Source organism: Piliocolobus tephrosceles, chromosome 9, assembly GCF_002776525.5.
Source record: "Piliocolobus tephrosceles isolate RC106 chromosome 9, ASM277652v3, whole genome shotgun sequence".
Classification (NCBI taxonomy): domain Eukaryota; kingdom Metazoa; phylum Chordata; class Mammalia; order Primates; family Cercopithecidae; genus Piliocolobus; species Piliocolobus tephrosceles.
This window is the reverse complement of record NC_045442.1, coordinates 63,342,085-63,365,458: the sequence shown is the minus strand read 5'-3', so window position 1 is coordinate 63,365,458 and position 23,374 is coordinate 63,342,085. Positions and strand designations below refer to the sequence as shown.

Sequence of the window (23,374 nt, the reverse complement as noted above, 5' to 3'; positions counted from 1 at the left end):
ATGGGGATTGCATTAAATTTGTAGATTGCTTTTGGCAGTACGGTTATTTTCACAACATTGATTCTACCCATCCATGAGCATGGGATATGTTTCCATTTCTTTCGTTTGTGATTTCTTTCAGCAGTGTTTTGTAGTTTTCCTTGCAGAGGTCTTTCGACTCCTTTGTTAGGTATATTCCTAGGTATTTTATTTATTTATTTATTTATTTTTTGTGGCTATTGTAAAAGGGGTTGAGTTCCTGATTTGATTCTCCACTTGGTCACTGTTGGTGTATAGAAGAACTACTGATTTGTGTATATTAATCTTGTATCTGGAAACTTTGCTGAATTCTTGTATCAGTTCTAGGAGCTTTCTGGAGGAGTGTTTAGGGTTTTCAAGGTAAATGATCATATTGTCAGTAAATAGTGACAGTTTGACTTCCTCTTTACCAATTTGGATGCCCTTTATTTCTTTCTCTTGTCTAATTGCTCTCGGCTAGGACTTCCAGTACTATGTTGCAGAGGAGTGGTGAGAGTGGGCATCCTTGTCTTGTTCCAGTTCTCAGAGGGAATGCTTTCAACTTTTCCCCATTCAGTATAATATTGACTGTGGGTTTGTCATAGATGGCTTTTATTCCACTGAGATGTGTCCTTTGTATGCTGATTTTCCTGATAATTTTAATTATAAAGGGCTCCTGGGTTTTGTCAAATGCTTTTTCTGCATCTATTAAGATGATCATGTGATTCTTGTTTTTAATTCTGTTTATGTGATGTATCACATTTATTGATTCGCATATGTTAAACCATCCCTGCATCCCTGGTATGAAACCCACTTAAGCATGGTGGATTATCTTTTTGATATGTTTTTGGTTTCAGTTAGCTAGTATTTTGTTAATGATTTTAGCATCTATGTTCATCAGGGATATTGGTCCATATTTTCTTTTTTGTTTATGTCCTTTCCTGGTTTTGGTGTTAGGGCGATGCTGCCTTCATAGAATGAGTTAGGGAGGGTTCCTTTTTTCTCTATCTTGTGGAGTAGTGTCACAAGGATTGGTATCAGTTCTTTGAATGTCTGGAAGAATTCTGCTGTGAATCCATCTGGTCCTGGGTTTTTTTGTTGGTAATTTATTAATTACCATTCCAGTCTCACTGCTTATTATTGGTCTGTTCAGAGTATCTAATTCTTACTGATTTAAGCTAGAAAGGCTGTATTTTTCCAGGAATGTATCCATCTCTTCTAGGTTTCTAGTTTATGTGCATAAAAGTGTTCATAGTAGCCTTGAATGATCTTTTGTATTTCAGTGGTGTCAGTTGTAATATCTCCTGTCTCTGTCTTTTTTTTTTTTTTTTTTTTTTTTTGAGATGGAGTTTCACTCTTGTTGCCCAGGCTGGAGTGCAGTGGCACAATCTCAGCCCGCTGAAACCTCTGCCTTCTGGTGTTAAGCGATTCTGCTGCCTCAGCCTCCTAAGTAGCTGGGATTACAGGTGCCTACCACCACACCCTGCTAATTTTTGTATTTTTAGTAGAGACGGGGTTTCACCATGTTGGCCAACCTGGTCTCAAACTCCTGACCTTGTAATCTGCCCACCTCGGCCTCCCAAAGTGCTGGGATTACAGGCATGAGCCATCATGCCTGGGCTATCTCCTGTTTCTTAATGAGGTTATTTGGATTTTCGCTCTTCTTTTGGTTAGTCTTGCTAACCAATTTTATTTATCTTTTCAAAAAACCAGCTTTTTGTTTCATTTATCTTTTGTTTTTATTTTGTTTCAATTTCATTTAGTTCTGCACTGATCTTGGTTATTTCCTTTCTTCTGCTAGGTTTGGGTTTGGTTTGTTCTTGTTTCTCTAGTTCCTTGAGGTGTGGCCGTAGAGTGTCAGTTTGTGTTCTTTCAGTCTTTTTGATGTAGGTGTTTAGGGCTATGAACTTTCCTCTTAGCACCGCCTTTGCTGTATCCCAGAGGATTTTGTTCAGTTTGAAGAATTTTTAAATTTCCATCTTGATTTCATTTGTGACCCAATGCTCATTCAGGAGCAGGTTATTTAATTTCCACATATTTGCATGGTTTTGAAGGTTCCTTTTGGAGTTGATTTCTGGTATTTTCCCACTGTGGTCTGAGAGAGTGCTTGATATAATTTCAGTTTTCTTAAATTTATTAAGGCTCATTTTATGGCCTATTATATAGTCTATCTTGGAGAAAGTTCCATGTGCTATTGAATAAAATGTGTATTTTGTGGTTGTTGGATGAAATGTTCTGCATATATCTGTTAAGTTTACTTGTTTCAAGATATAATTTAAATCAATTGTTCCTTTGTTGACTTTTTGTCTTGATGACTTGTCTAGTGCTGTCAGTAGAGTATTGAAGTCCCCCACTATTATTGTGTTGCTGTCTATCTCATTGCTTAGGTCTATTAGTAATTGTTTTATAAATTTGGGAGCTCCAGTGTTGCATATATGTTTAGGATTGATATATTTTCCTGTTGGACAAGGACTTTTACCATTATATAATGTCCCTCTTTGTCTCTTAGCTGGCATTGCTTTAAAGTTTGTTTTGCCTGATATAAGAAGAGCTACCCCCTTTGCCGGGCGTGGTGGCTCAGGTCTTTAATCTTGGCACTTTGGGAGGCCAAGTCGGGCAGATCACCTGAGATTGGGAGTTCGAGACCATCCTGACGAACATGGAGAAACCCCATCTCTACTAAAAATACAAAATTAGCTGGGCATGGTGACTCATGCCTGTAATCCTCGGCCTGTGTATATACTCAGGAGGCTGAGGCAGGAGAATCACTTGAACCCAGGAGGCGGAGGTTGCAGTGAGCTGAGATTGTGCCATTGCACTCCAACCTGGCCAACAAGAGCAAAACTCCATCTCAAAAAAAAAAAAAAAAAAAAAAAAAAAGCTACCCTTGCTTGCTTTTGGTGTCCATTTGCAGGAAATGCCTTTTTCCACCCCTTTACTTTAAGTTTACGTGAGTCTACATGTTAGATGAGTCTTCTGAAGGCAGCAGATAGTTGGTTGGTGAGTTCTTATGCATTCTGTGGTTCTGTATCTTTTAAGTGGAGCATTTAAGCCATTTACATTCAGTGTTAGTATCGAGATGTGAGGTACCATTGCATTCATCATGCTATTTGTTGTCTATGTACTATTTGTTTCTGTTTTTAATTTGTATTTTTGTTTTATAGGTCCTGCGTGATTTCTGCTTTAAAGAGGTTCTGTTTTGATGTGTTTCTAGGATTTGTTTCAAGATTTAGAGCTTCTTTTAGCAGTTATTGTTGTGGTGGCTTGGTAATGGCAAATTCTCTTAGCATTTGTCTGAAAAAGATTGTATCTTTCCTTCATATATGATGCTTAGTTTCACTGGATACTAAATTCTTGGCTGATAATTGTTTTGTCTGACAAGACTGAAGATAGGGCCCCAATTGCTTCTTGCTTGTAGGGTTTCTGGTGAGAAATCTGTTAATCTGATAGGTTTTCCTTTATAGGTTACCTGGTGCTTCTGTCTCACAGCTCTTAAGATTCTTTCCTTCGTCTTAACTTTGGATAACCTGATGACAATGTGTCTAGGCAATGATCTTTTCATGCTGAATTTCCCAGGTGTTCTTTATGCTTCTTGTAATTGGATGTCTAGGTCTCTAGCAAGGCTGGGGAAGTTTTCCTTGATTATTCCCCCAAATATGTTTTCCAAGCTTTTAGGATTCTCCCCTTCCTCAGGAACATCAATTATTCTTAGGTTTGGTCGTTTAACGTAATCCTAGACTTCTTGGAGGATTTGTTCATATTTTCTTATTCTTTTTTCTTTGTTGGATTGGGTTAATTTGAAGACCTTGTCTTTGAGCTCTGGATTTCTTTCTTCTACATGTTCAGTTCTATTCCTGAGATTTTCCAGAGCATTTTGCATTACTAAAGTGTGTCCAATGTTTCCTGAATTTGTGATCATTTTTTCTTTAAGCTATCTATTTTCTTGAATATTTCTCCCTTCGCTTCTTGTATTGTTTTTTGGATTTCCTTCCATTAGGTTTCACCTTTCTCTGGTCCCTCCCTGATTAACTTAACAACTAACCTCCTGAATTCTTTTTCAGGTAAATCAGGGATTTATTCTTGGTTTGGATCCATTGCTGGTGAGCTAGTGTGCTTTTTGGGGGTGCTAAAGAGCCTTGTTTTGTCGTATTACCAGATTTTTTCTTCTGGTTCCTTCTCATTTGTGTAGGCTCTGTCAGAGGGAAAGTCTAGGGCTGAAGGCTGTTTTTCAGATTCTTTTGTCCCATGGGATGTTCCCTTGATATAGTACTCTCCCATTTTTCCTATGGATGTGGCTTTCCGTGAGCTGAACTGCAGTGATTGTTGTCTCTCTTCTGGGTCTAGCCACCCAGCAAGTCTACCCTGCTCTGGGCTGGTACTGGGGGTTACCTGTATAGAGTCTTGTGATGTGAACCATGTGTGGGTCTCTCAGCTGTGGATACCAGCACCTGTTCTAGTGGAGGTGGCAGCAGGGTGTAGTGGACTCCATGAAGGTTCTTACCTTTGGTGGTTTAATGCTCTGTTTTTGTGCTGGTTGGCCGCCTCCTGGGAGATGGCGTTTTGCAGACTGCATCAGCTGTGGTAGTATGGAGAGGAACTGGCAGTGGGCAGGGTCCTAGAACTACCAAGATTATATGCCTTTTGTCTTCAGCTACAGGTGGGTAGGGAAGGACCATCAAGTAGGGACAGGGCTAGGTGTGTCTAAGCTCATACTTTTCTTGGGCGGGTCTTACTGTGGCTGCTGTGGGGGTCAGGAGTGAGGTTCCCAGGTCAATGGAGTTGTGCACCTAAGAGGATTATGACTGCCTCTCCTGAGTCATCCAGGTTGTCAGGGAAGTCAGGGAAGTCAGGGAAGTCGGGGAAAGCCGGCAGTCACAGGCCTCCCTCAGCTCCCACACAAACCAAAGGGCTGGTCTCACTCCCACCGTGCCCCCAAACAGCCCCGAGTCTGTTTCCAGGTGTGGGCAAGCCGGGCTTGAGAACTTGCCCCAGGCTACCCACCTGCCACCTTCAAATGAAAACGGCCTGGTTCTTCCTCTGCTGTGGAGTCTGCACACTGGATTCGCACCCTCTCTCAAGTTCTGGCCAGGAGGCTTCTCACCCTATTCAAATTGTTACAAAGTTCAGCTGGAATTTTCCTTCTCGCTGTGATGCTTCCCCTTCCCCCTCCCCCTGCTTCTCTGGCTGCCCTCCCAGTGGATCCCTGTGGTGCCAGACAGGAATGGTCTGATTGGGGACCCAGCTGGGCTCCCAGGGACTTTCTGCTGCTTCCTCTACCGCTGTATTTTTGCTTGGCTCTTTAAATTGACTCAGCTCCAGGTAAGGTCAGAAACTTCTCCCACAAATGGACCTTCAGTTGCTCCAGTGGGCGTGTGTATTCAGGAGAGGAGGCTCTCCCTTTCCCACTTTTGCAGTGGGGCACTCACAGTATTTGGGGTGTATCCCAGATTTTGCAGGAGCAGTCCGCTTCCTTCAAAGGGTCTGTGGGTCCTCCCTCATAGTGATAATTTATACTCACTGTTTAAGATTCACCTTCCCTGAAATCCCGCCACTTATGACAACTTGGATGAACCTGAAGGACATTATGCTAAGTCAAATAAGCCAGACACAGAAAGTAAGTATTGTATGATTGTATTTGTATGTGGAATCTAAACAAGTCGAACTGGTAGAAGCAGTTTTACCATGGTTGCCAGGGGTTGGTGTGTGGGGGAAATGGGGACATATTGGTCAAAGGGTATAAACTTTCAATTATAAGATGAATAAGTTCTAGGGACCTAACTCACAGCATGGGGAAGATAGTTAATAATACCGTATTGCTTACTTGAAATTTGCTAAGAGAATAGATCTTGCATGTCCTCACAGCACATACACACAAATGCAAAGGGTAACTGTGGTGATGGATATATTGATTAATATGATTGTAGTAATCATTACACAATGTATATGTATATGAAAGCATCATATTGTACACCTTGAATATACACAATTTTTATTTGTTAATTATACCTCAATAAAGCTGGAGAAAAGATTCACATTCTCTGAGAAATTTTATTTAATCCCTTCAAGCTGAGAGACTGTCCTCTATGCTGTGGGTAACTCTATTTTAGTACCCATGTAAATGTGTTTGTCTCCCCTTCTGATCTTTATCTTTGCATTTCCAACATTTAGCACATTGCCTTGATGCAAAGTTGAGGCTCAGCATAGGAGACGCTCAACATAGTACAGGTTGAAGGAATGGTTGAATTAATTAACTGATAGCTTAAAACCCTCCATTTTTATTTTTTAAAATAATATTCCTAAATATATTTTGTTCTCTTGCCAGGGTTAAAACTCATATGTTACTTCTCTACCCACTTGCACAGACTTGTAAGGTCTTTTTAAATCCCATCTGTGTGTTTCTTCGTCAGCTGGAAACATTTAATGTCTTCTTAACTTGGAAATCTCCTGTGAGCTTTCTTCTGGAGCATTTAAAAAAAGATTATAAATAAGTATCAATCCTTGAGGAGCTGAATTCTTTATACGACTCCATCCAAAGAAATCCTTGATTAACTTTACTATTTAATTCCTATTTTGACCTGATGCAAATTTTAGGGTAAATGGACAACCTATGAACCTTTGAACCTATGGTACCATCAGTTAAAATAAAACAACCACAGACACCACTACCACAACATACATTTAGGAGGTGACAGTCATTAATTTCTCTTTTATCTGTGTGCCTATTTACTACATTAAGTTTACCATGCTTGATGTCCTGTGGGAGAAATGGTCATGCCTTGTCAATTTTCCTTACATAAACTCTGTAACCTGCCCCTTTCCCCCGTCCACTGCTGTAACGTACATTTGTTATGTTCACTGATCCAGTCGTTTTTCGCAGGCTTCAAGGACTTGCTATTTGGGCTCATGGATTCTGTAATTGCCTTGGGCAGAGATGACAAAGCATAGGTTCCAAATTCAAAATACATTTGTATTTTTAACATTTCGAAGTACCCATGGCATTAAAGTTACTACAATTTACTGTCAGATTACACATTGCCACCTTTAGAGCAAAAGAAATAATTTTAATGTTAGCCTTCTTGGTTATAATGTATGTTCAAGTTTTTCACCTTTCAGAAACAACCTAAACCTTGACACTGTCCTTCTAAATAAAGAAGCATGAGGTATAGGTCACTTCAGAAGGAATTATGTATTAAGTTGACTGTACAGTAATATCAGAGAATTTGCTTCACCTCTTTCGGAACATTTATACTTTCAATTATTACTCATCTGAGGAGCTCTGATCCTTTCTAAACATTAAACTATTTATCCCCTAAGTTACACTGATGACTGTAGGTAGAACTTGTAACGTTGTGGGAAATATGAAAATCACTAAGATTATCACAGTACAAAAACAGTACACCAAGTTTGACAGATGTAAGGAATAAAACCATTCCATATTCTTTCTATACCTTTATTCTATTTTCCACTTCTATTCCGTTTCTGATGTGCTGTGTACTCAATCTTGTGAGAGAGTTGGAAGAAGTATCATTATCCCATTTTTACAGATAGAAAGACAGATACCGAAAGAGGAGATGAGTTACCCAGCTCATAGTGCTAATGACAGAGCTAAAACTAAAACCCAGACCGCATATACAAGGGGGAAATCGTAGCAAGCCAAGAAAACCATAGTGTCTTTTCTTGGGTAATTAGTGAGTATGAACAGTGGGATGATAGCTACTTCGTTACAAAATGTAGGGAGGACCGTTAGAAGTTAATATCTCCAAAGCCTGAGTGAAGTAGCAGACAGCTTTTATTTTCAGAAGGGAAGGAACTAAAAATATAGTAGCACAAGCCATTTATTAACCTTAGGCAACATTATTCCCAGAGTAGCAGAGCCTTGTGAAAGAAGCGTAAGATTAGCAATCAGTAGACTAGGTTTAGATCTCAGTTCCTTTACTGGTTTCTATCTTCTTACACCAAACACCTGTTTAGTTAAAATAGGACTAATAATAGCAGACTCCTTCCCTCAAAGAGTATTGTGATGATCAATAAGATACTATACAGAAGCACTTTATAAGCTACATGATATTATACAAATACAAGTCCTCATGCTGTGTAGCAAATAAGAAATTTTTCCTATGTAGGAAAGAGTGGCACATAGTTTTTAGGATAAGGGCTTGGAAGTTACACTGACGTGGGTTACAATACAAGAAATGCCACCATCTAGCTCTGCCACTTGGCTAAGAAACTTAGTCTCTTGAAACCTTAGTGTTTTGAGTTTTAAAATGGAATAATCACATTTCTCGTAAGTTTTTATGAAGATTATATGAAATGTTGTATATGAAGTGAATGAACTATTGTAAATGTCCCTTGAATTATTTTTTTTAACTTAAGCTTTTATTTGGGAATAATTTTAGATTTACAGAAAAGTTGCAAAGTTGGTACAGAGAGTTCCCATTTACCTTTTTTCCAGTTTTCTCCATTGTTAATACTGTATCTTACATTTGCCATTACAAAGATATGGATACCGATGCATTGCTATTAACTATTAATAATGGTTATTTGGATTTCAGCAGTTTTTCATGAATGTTTTTTTTCTGTTCCAGGATCTAATCCTCAGTACCACATTGCATTTAGTTATGTCTCCCCAATCTTCTCTGGTCTATGACAGTTTGTCAGTCAATCTCCTGTTTTTCATGATGTTAGTGGTCTTGAGGAACACTGCCCAGATGTCATTTAGGATGTTCACCAATCTCATTTTGTTTGTTGCTTTTCTCATGATTAGACTGGAATTATGGGTTCCTGGAGGGAATACCACAGAAATGGCATACTTTTCTTGTCACAGTATATCAAGGGGTACATGATATCCATGTGATATCACTGATGATGTTAAATTTCATCACTTGGTTAAGGTAGGGCTTGCCAGATTTTCTTCTTGTATCTTGAGCTAGTTCTGATCACCTATCACTTAGATAGAACATTCTCTTTTCTCTCTTCTGTCCGATGCAATGCCGTTCATTTACATTTACTGCAAATTGTCATCTCTGAGGAAATACCTTCTCTGGCCATTCAACCTAAAGCAGCTTTCTCCTTGCAAGTCAGTCTCTATGACACTTCACTTTTGTGTTTTCTTCACAGCATTTATTGTCACCTGAAATCATCTTGGATATTTGTTTATCTAGTTTATTTTTTGTCTGTAGGCCCTTTCCCCCCAAAAGAAAGAAGATCAAGGTCCTCGTAGGATTTTTTCATATCTGTACACTGGAGTCTAGCACAAGGGCTAGAATATGCTAAGTGCTCAGTAACTAATTGTTGAATAAATGTCAAAGAAAGAATGATATAGGATTAATTTATTAGTATTTCTGAAAAGGAAAAGAAATATAGCTGAATGGTGGTAGGTTTCATTTACTGTTCTTAACTCAGTTGGTTTAATTTTAATGGAAAGGTTAAATGCAATTATCAACATCTATGGAATGAGGTAATCAGCGTCCTTGTAATTCAAGCTATCTTATAATGCACTTAATAATATGAGTGTCAGAGTGTTTTAGCTACTTATAAGGATTTGACTGACAAGGATTTGACTGAATAGTAATAGATCTTTACACATCCGCACTATTGGGACCTTTACTTGTTAACTGCTTCATTGTTTATGCTGCATAATTTTTAACAGAACCTGAAAGAATGTAGAAATAATAGATGCCCTTGATTATAACTTATAGCTGACTTCTTGATGTCTATTATCTTTTCATTTATACTTACTAAAAAACGAAGCTTTTTAATTTAAGTCTTTCCCCCATAACCCATTGTAAGATACCACTCTTTTTATTTCCCTTCTCAGGACTTAAAATCTCCAAATCAGAGAGATGAAATTGCAGGAGCCCGAGCCTCATTGAAGGAGAACTCTCCCCTCTTGCATTCAATTTGTTCAGCTTGTTTGGAGCATTCTGATGTTGCTTCCCTCAAAGCAAGCAAGGACACAGTTTGTGAAGAAATTCAGAATGCTCTCAATGTAATTTCAAATGCTTCACAAGGGATCCAGAATATGACAACCCCATCAGAACCTCAGGCAGCAACTCTGGGAAGTGCCCTTGATGAGCTGGAGGTAAGTCGGGAGAAAGATAAAGTGTGATCTAATGTCCCAATACAGTAATAATAATAATAAAACAGAAGAAGATCCACATGTTGGCATTTAGAGCATGAGAAAATAAAAAAATCCAGATTAGTCTCTATCACTTTCTTGAGTCTTCCAAAGAATTGATTAACAGGAAAATATTCTATTAGTATACTTCTGACTCCTGTACATCTCTGCCAAGGAAACCAATGAATTTGAAGTGTGATTATTAATTAGACTGAAATGATGACTTTCTTTCACGTAGATCTACTTATGAAGCATAAGATTTATTCACTCCACAAATACTTATTGGCATTACTGTTCTATGTGCTTGGGACATATCTGATCACTGCCCTTGACAAGTTTGTACATTTTAGCAGGTGACTATAGGTAAAAAATAAAACCAAAAAACATTGTAGAGAACACAATTGTATAGTATGTTACATTGAGAAGGTGAGATAATGCCAAAACCTTGAAAGAGTTCAGGAATCAGGCAGATGAAGATCTAGAGCAAAGGCTCGAAGGTATGTGCTCCATGTTTAAGTGACAACATAAAAACCAGGGTGTCTGGGTGGAGAGAGCAAGGCAAGGAGTAGTAGGAGCTAAGGTTAGAGAACCAACCATTGAGGGCAGTGTATGCCTTTAAGGACTTTGGCTTTTACTCCAAGTTAAACGGGAATACCCTGAAAGGTTTTAAGCAAAGGTATGACATGCTGAGACTTGTGTCTTAAAAGGACTGTGATGGTTGCATAAGGAACATAGACTGAAGGAGAACAATGAGAGGAACTGAAAAACCAGGCCAGAGGCTATTGTAGTAACCCGGGTTCCGTTTATACACTTTACATTAACCACTTCATGTTTTAGTTTAGACTAGAGTGGTCTTAGTGGACATCAGTGCTAAATTTTGTAAGTAGAGTCAACTGAATTTTGATAGAATGGATGTGGGACATGAGAGAAAGGAAGGAGTCATGGCTAGTGTTGTAGGCTGGGTCCTCCAGAATCATACACAGAATGGAGTTTGGAGAACAAGGTGTTACATTTGGGAAGGAAAGAGAGAGGGAGCGGGACTGGAGAGAGGAAGAAGTCTACCTGAGATCTAGACCCACAAAGGCCTTCAAGACGCCACATCCCCTACTATAGAAGAACTACTCACCTTCCACAACCATACCCTTGTAATTATTTTTCTAATTAGTTCTTTAGTTCTGTATATCATCTCTCTGATACTCACAACAGAACTGGCCAGTCAGCAGGGAGCTCTGGTGAGAGCATTGCCCTCCAGAGTGTACCTTGTCAGGCAGAAATGGCCAGGCCTGTATGTCTCTTTCAGTCACTGGATGCAGGTTACCCTGCCCTGGGAAGCCATATATACCCTGGGAATATAATAATATGGCTTGAAACACTATATATACATACATACTGAGTATATATTACTTTCGTGCCTTGATCAAGCTGGAAAAAATTATAAGTTGAACCATTGTTAAGTCAAGTCAGGGACCATCTGTAGTCTGTATTTGGGGAGTGTCGAGTGTGATATGTTGAAATTTGCTAGAGTAGATGGATAGGATCATACAGGTTGATTATCCCTTATCTGAAATGCTTGGGACCAGAAGTGGTTTGGATTTTGGAATTTTTTGGATCTTGGAATATTTGCATATGGCTAATGAGTTATCCTGGGAATGGGATTAATGTGTAAACATGAAATGCATTTATGTTTCATATACATCCTATACACATAGCCTGAAGGTAATTTTATACAATATTTTAAATAATTTTGTGCATGAAATGATGTTTTGACTGCATTTTTTTTTATACTTTAAATTCTAGGGTACATGTGCATAACGTGCAGGTTTGTTACATATATATACATGTGCCATGTGGGTGTGCTGCACCCATTAGCTCATCATTTACATTAAGCATATCTCCTAATGCTATCCCTCCCCCCTACCCCCTCATAATAGGACCTGGTGTGTGATGTTTCCCTTCCTGTGTCCAAGTGATCTCATTGTTCAGTTCCCACCGATGAGTGAGAACATGCGGTATTTGGTTTTCTGTTCTTGCGATAGTTTGCTGAGAATGATGGTTTCCAGCTGCATCCATGTCCCTACAAAGGACACGAACTCATCCTTTCTTATGGCTGCATAGTATTCCATGGTGTGCATGTGCCACATTTTCTTAATCCATTGACTGCATTTTAACTGTGACCTGTCACATGAAGTTAGATGCTGAATTTTCCCCTTGTGCCATCGACTGGCATTCAAAAAGTTTTGGATTTTGGAGCATTTTGGATTTCAGATTTTTAAATTAGCAGTACTCAACCCATATAGCACATTTTTCGTAGTACTAAACAGAACTGTGTCAGAGAATGCTCCCAGAAGAGCTCCAGTTTATCTCTGACAATGCATTCTGTATTTTAGGATTATGGAAGAAGAAATTTCCAAATCATTCCTTCTTCTAAGACCTCTTCTGTTTTCTCATTTTAGTTGAAAGTGACTGCTACAGGCACAAAATGGCAACGGTTGGAGAGGAGGAGAAAGTGTGTGTGCTGTGTGTGTGCGTGTGTGTATGTGTAACTTCGATGGGAGTGGGCATAGGCAGGGTAATAGAGTGTTCTCTTTCTCAAGAAAGGCAGACTCACTTGTTCTTCACGAGGCGGGAGGGAGTCCAAAAGATATTTCTCTGAGATCCTAATGAGGATTCTAAACTGTCTGAACAACCCTTGAAATTTAGTTCTAGTTGAAGATACAGATGCGCAAACTAGTAAAAAATGCCTAAGTTTTCTATATTTTTTATATCCAAGTTACAAATAGCTGCTGCGGCTGTCTGAACTAGATAAAGCAGAATTTATTGAGCATTTAACCTTTTTTAATGATTTGGTAAATTAAATGGTTGCACTTTTCATTATTTACAGGAAGCTGTATTGGTAAAGCATCCAAAATAACCTTTGCTCTATTTTGCTCCTGCAAATATAATGCTATTAAGTAAATTGATGTAGTAAATACTCTGTTGGGAGCAAGTCTCATTAAATGTTTATAGTGTGGAATGTATCAGAGTGCTTACTCACCAACTATGCTGAAGCTTTTGTTAAATTTTTCATTCTGGCCCTTGACTGGGTGTGGGTATGAAACCTGAAATTTATGAGTGGAGAAAATAGAAGTTGAATTAGAACACTATACTGGCTAAATCAATTGATTTATTGGAAAGGCCAGTGTGAATTATAAGGGTTTTCTTCTGTATTTGAGACTGAATGAGAGTTGAGAAGTGTCGAATTGTAGATTAAGACAATTTTGAAAATGTTTTGAAGCAAGAAACTTTGCCAATAAAAATTGCTTTGAAAATTCCAAGTCCATTAAGACATATTTTCTCCTGTGAGGAGGGAAAAAGCAGCTGTTGTCATTGTGGTACACAAGACTTATCTGAATCCTCATGCAATAAAGATGATAACAAATTATATGTATGTCTATTTTCTTATTTTCAAAGAGCTGTCATATTCACTTTTTTAAACCTTTTTTACATATTCATGTATCATTATTCATATAGTCATTGTTTACTGTTGTATCCCCAGCACCTAGAGTAATGCCCTAAATGTAGTAAGTGCTAGGTAAATATGAATGAATGAATATAATAATATGGCATGTCATTTTGTGATTTTGCAGTGAAAAGCATTTTTTCCTTACCCTTGTTTTTTCTCCTTCCTCTGACTGAAAGTGGATGTATTTGGAGGTATATGGCTCTACTTTAACTTTTAACTAGGCCATGAATTTATAGTGATGGCAACTACCAGAAGCACATGTAGGTGATACGCTGCTCAGAATCCTTTCTGTGGTAAGGCAGCACAAAGAGAGAAAACTTTATATATATTCTCTTCTCTCAGCAGCTGTCCAGCCTTAGTCAGAGTTCCCTGTTACTTCCCAGATACTCTGTCTTTTACTAAGGGTAATAATTTTGGGGAAGATACTCCTCATGTTCTTACATTTTTACCTTTAGGAGAAAACAGGATCTCTGTCAGTCAGATTAGCATTTAGAAGCTAAAGAAGAAATAGACATCACTGGTATCTAGAAGCACATCAATATGATTTTTTAAAATGGTTTGATTTCTAGATATATAGTGAGCTATAAGAACTAAAAGAGATGAAGAAAATATTTTTATATACATAAATATCTGATAAGTGAATTATGGAAATTATTTGAGGCTGATACAAAAAGCACAAAATCCTAACTAGTAAGCCAGCACCAGCATTGTGTTGGGGGATGGGGGAACTGCTTTTCAATTATGGCCTGGAGCTTGAACTTTGAAAGACTATGAACAGAATTTATACAAAAGATAAATTCTGTATCTTGCCAATTGGATAGTCCCATAAGATGCATTTGCCTGTTACTGGGAATCTTTAAAATTTGACCACCTTGTTAGAGAAATGAAAAAAACACTAACCCAAATAGCAGAAGATATTGGGAGAACTTGACTAGCATAGCCTTGGCTCTGGGAAGCTCAGAAAAAAGGAACAGAATCCATGTTGGAATTTTCTAGCCATAGGCCTGTCCTTATCTGGACTTTGGGTCAGCATTCATATTATCTGTGTAGCCTCTAAAACCCTGTCCAAAAATCTAATTTAAAATTGCCTTATCCCAGCAATACCTCCAGAGATCTGCCAGAAGGAAACTCAAATTCTTTCTGCACTTTATACACAGCTTTCAAAAAATTCTCATACAGTTCCAAGGAAGATGGTTTTCACAAAAAACACAAATAAGCCATCTTGAGTAACTTCATAAAATGAGCAAACTACAGAATCCCCAATCTGCAAACACTGTAGATATTGAAATTATAAGGTACTGAAAAAAGTTAGTATTTTTAATATACATTATTCCCTAATGAACATGTTGAAGGAAGAAAAGACTGTCAGCTATCTAAAATGAAAAACATAATGATGAAAAATTCAACGGTTAGGCAAAACAGGTGATTAGATTAGAGAATTGATGATCTGAAAGATCTGAAAAATATTTGAAGAGGTTACTTTGAGTTTCCCACAGAAAGTCACAGAAGTAAAAAATATTTTTTGAAAAGCAGTTAAGATATATGCCATGAAAAGTTCTAAAATATTCTAATATAAAATTCAGAAGAGAGAGAAGTATAAAACAGATAATGAGAATTTCCTAGCACTGATGGAAGTCACCATTCTCTATAGCTAAAGAGCCCAGTAAATCCCAAGCAAGATATATTTAAAGAAACCTATATTTACACGTATCATAGTGAAACTGAAGAATGCCAAAGACCAAAAGGATATTTTTAAAAGAAAATAGGAAAAAAAGAATTACCTGTGAATGATGATTGATTACCTGTGAATGATAGCCGAGTTCTTAAACATGAATGCTACAAGACAGTAAATCATTCTCAGAGAAAATAACTGTTAACCTTGAGTTCAGTACATGATACAGCTATTTTTCAAGAAAAAAGATAAATATATTTTTACCCAGTCCCAAACATGAATAGTTTATTGTCAACAACTTTTCACTGAAGAAATTGTTAAAGAAAAATAAAAAATTATCATATAACAAGGGTGCAAATGCAGGAATTTGTAAGCAGAGGAAATGGTAAACATAAGTGTTTATTACTGCTTACATATTACTTTTTATAAATGATTAATAACTATGTATACTTTGTGTAATTAAAATTATGGAATGATTGTGTCTGGAAACACAGTGTATAATTAGGATGAATAGAATCATAGTTAAATGTTCTAGGGTCTTTATATATTTTTGGGAGAAGGATAAAAATACTGACTTATGTTAGGCATTTATCTTAATAAGCATGTTAAAATGTCTAGAGTAACTATTAAAAATGTATAGTCATAGACTGTATAATTGCCAAATATGGCAAAGGAAAAATGCAATGAGAAAATAAGAAACTCAGTTTGTCCAAAAGAAGAAAAAAATGGAGGAAAAAACACTATGGAAAAAGAAGGATGTATGCACAGTAGAAAATATAATAAAATAAATCCAGATATTCTTGGAATCATCATAAATGTAAAAAGAAAACCTAAACTCTCCAAAGACAAAAGACTGACAGCTTAGAATGTAAAACAAAATCTAGCTATATGCTGTTTATAAAAAGCACATCTAAAACTTAAGAATCAAGATAGTTTGAAAGTTAAAGGATAAAAAGATATCTAACAAACTCTAACTGAAGAAAGCTGATATAGCTATATCAATACTAGTAAAAATGCTAATGACTGTTACTATCTACTGATAAGAGGATAAATTCACCAGGAGGTTGTAACACATTCTTTTCAAGGACACATGGAAAATCAACAAAAATTGACTGCGTACTGAGTCAATGATTTCCAAAGCACTAGTTTTATGTAGGCCCCCTAGAAATGTATTTAGGTAAATAAGTGAAATTACCCTACTATTTGGAATCCTTTTTGAAAACCACATCTGTATTAACTACTGGGTCATGAATAAATTATAATTGAAAGTAAAAAATACTTATAACTGAGAAATAATGATAATGTATAACAACAACAAAACTTGAGAGATATAGCTAAAGGGAGTACATAGAAGGAAATTTCTCAACTACACATGCTTATATTAGGAAAGAAGAAAGCTGGATATTAAGGAACTAAGTTTATACTTGGAGTATGAAATAGACAATATAAAAAACCCAGAAGGAAAAAATTAATAAAGGTAAGAATAGAAATTAGTTAAATCACAAACAAAGATACAGTAGAGAAGATCAACAAAGCCAAAAGTGTATTATTTGTAAAGACCAATAAAATTGACCAACTGCTGGTGAGATAAATTAGGAATACTGAAAGCAGACAAAAAAACAACATGTAAGAGTGAAAGTCAGAAGAGAAGTCATAACTACAGGGTTATGACTAAATATTAAATATTATAAATACTAAAACACTAAAAATATGAACAAATTTATACTGATACAAATGAAAATTTGGATGAAATGGAAAAATTCCTAAGAAAATATAAATTGACAAAACTGACTCAAGTATAGACAATATGAATGAAATAATTAAATAGAATTAGTAGTTAACAGTTTTTACTGAAAGCAAATAGGAGGCTCTGATAGTGTGATAGAATACTACAAACTCTTCCAGGAATATGTAAATGTATTTTTATAGCAGTGTCCTGAGAATAGAAAAAAAAAAAAGCTCTCCAATTCATTACATGAAATTGGTGAAGCAAGTGTGAAACGACACTACACAGGTCAGATAAGTAAGGAAATTCACATGTCAATCTAATTTATGAAATGAGATGCAAAAATTTCAAATAAAATATGGGTAAATTGTTTAGCACTAGATAAAAAAGTCGTTATGACAAAGTTGAATTTATTCCAGGGATGTAATGTTAGTTCAACATTAGAACATTTACTGATGGTATTCACCTCATGAACAAGTTAAAAGAGAAAAACTATATAATAATCTCAGTAGATACAGAAAACATTTGAAAAATTCAATATAATTTATTTAAAACTTCTAGAAAGCTAGGAACAGAAGTGAGTTTTCTTAACTTGATGAAGGGTTACTGTAAATTTCTACAGTAAACTTCATAGTTAAATTTGAGTAATTAAAAACACTCCCTTTAAACTTAGACATGAGGCCATAAAGAATAAAAATGAGTAAATTACAGTAATGCATATCAATATGAATGATACCAAAACATAAAGCTTTACCATAAAAGAGCAAGCCATATAAGAATTCATACAGCATTTTTACTTTTATATAAAGGCTCACACAAGCAAAATTGAACAACACAGTTCTCGTGGTACAGGCATATCTAGTAAGATATAAAGAGAAGGAAGAGAATGATTTATGCAAAATTGAGGAGTGGGGAGAAAGAGGTTGCATAGACACATCAGGAGCTTTAAAGCTACTGAGCATACTGTTTTTCTGAAGCTGGGTTAGTAGATGGATGTGTGTTGTGTTCTTTATTCATACATTCTCTTATGTTTGAGGTAGTTAATAATGAAATTTAATAAAGTGTGTTAAAATGAGTGGTAAATCTGAGAATAAGTGCTACAACAATGTACTGTTTATATTTAACAAATATTTATTAAATCTATTTTCTGTGTAATTAATGTCTGTGTGAGCCCTTGTGCTAGGTACTGGCTTAATACAAATTTAAGGTACTAGCGTCTCACATTTGTACTATTTAGGGTGTTTATCTGCACATTTTATTAGTAGTATCAAATTGCTTTGTAGAGCACATAGGTCAGGAGTTATTGTGTACTTTATAGAGGAGCAAACTACTCTTCTGTCAGGTTGTATAACTTGTCCAAAGTCAAATAAACAGGAATTAGAAGAGTTACAACTTGAACACGTATTTTGTGAGCCCTCCCAACAATTACTCTTTCCAAATAATGCTCTTGTGACAAATGATGGACACTGTTGGAATACAATTAAGTCTTGAGTTTAATATGTTTATTTGTTTATGCATCTGTCTTTACTACTGGATGAGTTCTATGAGTAGAGGAATAATGCCTTATTCATATTTATATTGTCACTACTTAGCAAGGTGCCAGGTACATAGTAATTGCTTAAAACATATTTACTGAAAAAGCAATGAATTGTTGGTATTTTAGAACCTGGTGTGAGGTTTTAATGCATCTAATAAATATTTACCCAATAAAAGAAGGACAACATCTCCTTTATCTTGATGATTAAATAAAACACATAGGGTAGTAATGATTATTAGACCTTGTTTGTTCTTGGCTTCTTGGGACTCTTAGACCTGTGATGTACATGGTATTATAGATAATGTTCAAGGTTTGCTATTATATGGACCTGATGTCAAGCTTGGAGAAAACTCTGGTAGCCAGATATAGTAAATTTTTTTTTCTCCAAAACTTGAAAAAACCAAAACAAATCCAGAGCAAAGTTTTAAAAACATATTCTTATAAAATGTTTGTATCATGAGTCTCATGACCATCAGTTAATCATCAATATTTATTAATTACTCGTTCTCTATTTCCACATTGTCATGTGCTTCATGGGAGCTAGAAAAGAAGTAAAAATAAAAAGCCTCCAATCCTAAAAATTGCATGCCTATTCAGGAGATGAGAATACCATAAATCAAGCATTAAAAGCTAGCACAACACTTCCTTTAGATTCTCACTCACATGACACAGGTTGGGCTTTCTTGGATGCTGCCTCCTTGATGATGTTTAGCCTTAGTGTTAATTTAGCGTTAATTAGGGAGCATACTTGTGAGCAATGCAAAATGAGAAAAGGCATGAAGGAAAAATAAATATGAGTGCCGATGAAGGGATTGTGTAATAGGAGCAGATAATTCACACTGACTGCTGATTGAAATTTATAGAGGACCTCAAAATAGAACTGTTTTTATTTTTGTTTATTATTTTTATTGAGCCCCCCCATATGCAGTATGGAAAGTTCATTTGATGTATAGAACTTCACACACAACAGAGAATGCATATCTTTCAAATAGCTATGGAAAAAGAAAACCTCAATAGAAGAGTCACCAGAAAAAAGTATGTGAGGTGCATGTTAATTAGCTTGATTCAGTCATTCCTCAATGCATAAATATATCAAAGTGTCAAGTTGTATTCCACAGATATTTACAAAAAAGAGGCAATAGATGAACGACATTAGGAACACGTGTCTTCTTTTTTTTTTAGTTTGAATTTTAAAAATCTGACTTTTTAAATTTTCTTCTCTGTAAAGAATTTTCTTTTTAGTAATGAAGACTACTATTTAATTACTTTAATTACGTTCTGCTTTTATTTTTATTTTTATTTTTCAGATGGAGTCTCACTCTGTCACCCGGGCTGGAGTGCAGTGACGCAATCTCAGTTCACTGCAATCTCTGCCTCCCAGGTTCAAGCAATTCTTCTGCCTCAGCCTCCTGAGTAGCTGGGACTACAGGTTCATGCCATCATGCCTGGCTAATTTTTTGTACTTTTAGTAGAGACGGGTTTCACCATGTCAGCTAGATTGGTGTCAATCTCCTGACCTTGTGGTCCACCTGCTTTGCCCTCCCAAAGTGCTGGGATTACAGGTGTGAGCCACTGCACCTGGCCTGCTTTTATTTTTATTAACTTATATTTTCTAATTTCTTAGGTTAATCTGTTGATCTTTTATAATATCTTGAATATGTTTATTGAGTTAATTTTTAGTCTCTCTTTTTCTGTTTTTCTTACTTAGATTTTTCTTTTGTAAACTCATTCAGGGTGTCAGCTTCCCTCTGAACACCTTATGTTTAATAAGCAGTACTTTTATCTGTATTTTTAAAAAACAGGTGTTAGTTTTAACTTAGTTTTTTTTTGTCTTATACTTCTAGAAGTGTGTTTTAAAATTTTTTAAATTGGTTTCTGGTGTTTTAAAATGGTTTTTTGTTTGTTTTTGTCATCCTTTAAAATTAATTTCTAGTTTTACTGAATTTTGGTCAGAAAATATAGACTTTATTTTGGAAAATGTTTGGAATTTTTTGGGGGGAACACTGAAATTTTTTGTGGCTTAATTCATGTTTTGAAAGTCGTATTTATATATATTTGAAAAAATTGTGTATTCTCTCTTTGGGAGGAAGTTTTAAAAATTCTTAATTGTAATAAATAAATTGTCTTCATTTTTACTCCTGTTTTCTGTTTCACCTGTTTGAGAGAGGTGAGTTGAAGTCTTTCACATTACAGCAAAATACCATTTTCTCCTTGTATTTCTAGTGGTATTTTGTTCCATACATTTAAAAACCTCTATTAGGCCTGCACGGTGGCTCATGCTTATAATCCTACACTTTGGGAGGCCGAGGCAGGTGAATCACCCCAGGTTAGGAGGTTGAGACCAGCCTGGCCAACATGGTGAAACCCCATCTCTACTAAAAATACAAAAATTAGACAGACACGGTGGTGTGTGCCTGTAAACCCAGCTACTTGGGAAGCTGAGGCAAGAGAATCTCTTGAACCTGGGAGGTGGAGGTTGCAGTGAGCCAAGATTGCACCACTGCACTCCAACCTGGTGACAGTGAGACTCTGTCTCAACAACAACAGCAACAACAACAACAAAAACACCCTATATTATTAGATTTAGAAGTTTTCTTGATTCCTATGACCTCCTGGTGGAAGGTACCTTTTATTATTATAAAATGTTCCTCTTTATTTTGTTTAATAGTGTCTACTCTGATTCAATTTGTCTAGTGTTAATATTGATATTCTTGGCTTCCTTTTTATTAGCATTTTCCTGGTGTATCTTTGACAATAATTTTATTCATGTCTAGATTAATTTCATAAGGAATACATGAATTTATTCTTATAATTATACAATTATGGAAATAAAGAAAAAAGTTAATGTCTCTTTTCACTTCACCTCCATTCAGTTCTTACTGCCAGTGATAACTGCAATTAAGGACTTGGTATATATTTTCCAGACCCTTTTATAGGCAGAGACACATTTTTTTCCTCTTCTAAAACTCTTATTAAGATGGTTGGCCTGTCTGGATGAGTCTTGTGGCTTTTAATTTTTGTCTCATACTTTGCATATCCTTTCCATTCTGGGAGAATTTTTGGCTTTCTTTTCTGGTCACTGATTTTGATGTTAGCTATTTTCATTCTGCTCTTTAAGTCTTCAACTGTCTAGTTTTTATTTTTGCAATACCATTTTAAATTTCCAAGAATATTGGTGGTGTTTTCCGTGGTTTTTTTTTTTTTTTTTTTCTTTTTTGAGACAGTCTTGCTCTTTCACCCAGGCTGGAGTGCAGTGGCGTGATCTTGGCTCACTGCAACCTCCGCCTCCCGGGTTGAAGCAAGTCTCTGCCTCAGCCTCCCAAGTAGCTGGGACTGCAGGCACCCGCCACCACACCTGGCTAATTTTTCTTTAAAATTTATTTTTAGTTGAGACGTGGTTTCACCATCTTGGCCAGGCTGGTCTTGAACTGCTGACCTGGTGATCCACCCACCTCAGCCTTCCAAGTGCTAGGATTACAGGCATGAGCCACCGTGCCCGGTCTGGCTGTTCTTATAGCTGTGATAAACATTTAAATCTCTTTTAGAAAATTAATTATACTAATTATATTTCCTTAAGTTCTTCTGTTTGTTGACTTTGGGGACTCTAATTCTGTTGTTGTTTCTCAAATGTTTGGTGACTAACCACTTGCATAAGAATCACTTTGGGTGATAGTTAAAAGTGAAGATTTCTGTTCCCCAATTTAGACATACTCTGATGATGGGATCATGAATCATTTTCAAAAATAAATCTTCCCAGGTGATCCTTAAGCACACTAAATGTTCCAAACCATTAATCTAGATTATACAGTATTATAAGCTGCTGTATATTTTTCAGTTAGACTGAGTATTCGGGTAATCTTGCAGGTTTGTAAGATTGTAAGGTTCTGACTCTATGAGTGCTAGGTCAAGTCATTATACTAGAGGGAGGACAATATGCAGATGTAGGTAGCCCTTTAGAACATGCAAAGCAAATAGTTTATCTTCTTGGAGCAGAAGCTTCTTGGCTCTTGTGGTAGACTTGCCTAGTTTTTCTGGTAGCAGAACTCATCCTGATTTCTGTTATAATTCCCACAGAGGTCCTTAACCTAGAGTTCATGGGGATTCATATGTAGAATTCCGGGTGTCTGTGGACGTGGATGAGGAAAAAAAATAGTTCTTTATTTTACAAAGTTCTATTTGAAATTTAGCACTTTAGTTATTAATATTATTAAATACAAACCACAGTGCATATGATACCTAAGACTTTGTCACTTATAGAAATTACAGATATTTTCATACCACATTACATCATGTATGCTTATCACTGTGTCTGAATTGTGAGAGTTATTAGGCTCACTGCTAGATCTCACTAGTTAATATAATGAACAAAAAATTATATATGTCAATGGAATTGATTTCCTTTTAAAATTGTATCTGTTATTTTTATGCATTACAATTTTTGTTTTGTTTTGTTATGACATGAAGTCTCGCTCTTGTCACCCAGGCTGGAGTGCAAAGGCGTGACCTCAGCTCACTGCAAGCTCCGCCTCCCGAGTTCAAGTGATTCTCCTGCCTCAGCCTCCTGAGTAGCTGGGATTACAGGTGCCTGCCACCACGCCCAGCCAATTTTTGTATTTTTAGTAGAGACAAGGTTTCGCCATGTTGGCCTCACTGGTTTCGAACCGCTGACTGATTTGTTTTTCTAAGACCAGCCCAGTGGGCACAAAAGAACCAGCGAGTAGGCAAGGCTAAAAGCAAAACTGCAAATTTATTCTTTGGTCATCTAGCTTCAGGGACTGGAGCTGGGGGCCGGGGGCGGGGGGGGGGGGGGGGGGGGGGGGGGG

The 23,374-nt window shown here is 36.6% G+C and overlaps 1 protein-coding gene across 3 annotated transcripts in view; it reads left to right on the top strand.

The window, feature by feature from the left end:
- CTNNA3 (catenin alpha 3) overlaps nucleotides 1-23,374 on the top strand; it is a 1,813,915-nt gene that overhangs the window by 481,132 nt on the left and 1,309,409 nt on the right. For all 3 annotated transcript variants that reach the window (XM_023205116.1, XM_023205115.1, XM_023205118.1), the window contains one exon: nucleotides 9,815-10,078. In XM_023205116.1, the coding sequence (XP_023060884.1) occupies nucleotides 9,815-10,078 (264 nt within the window). The remainder of the gene's footprint in view (nucleotides 1-9,814; nucleotides 10,079-23,374) is intronic.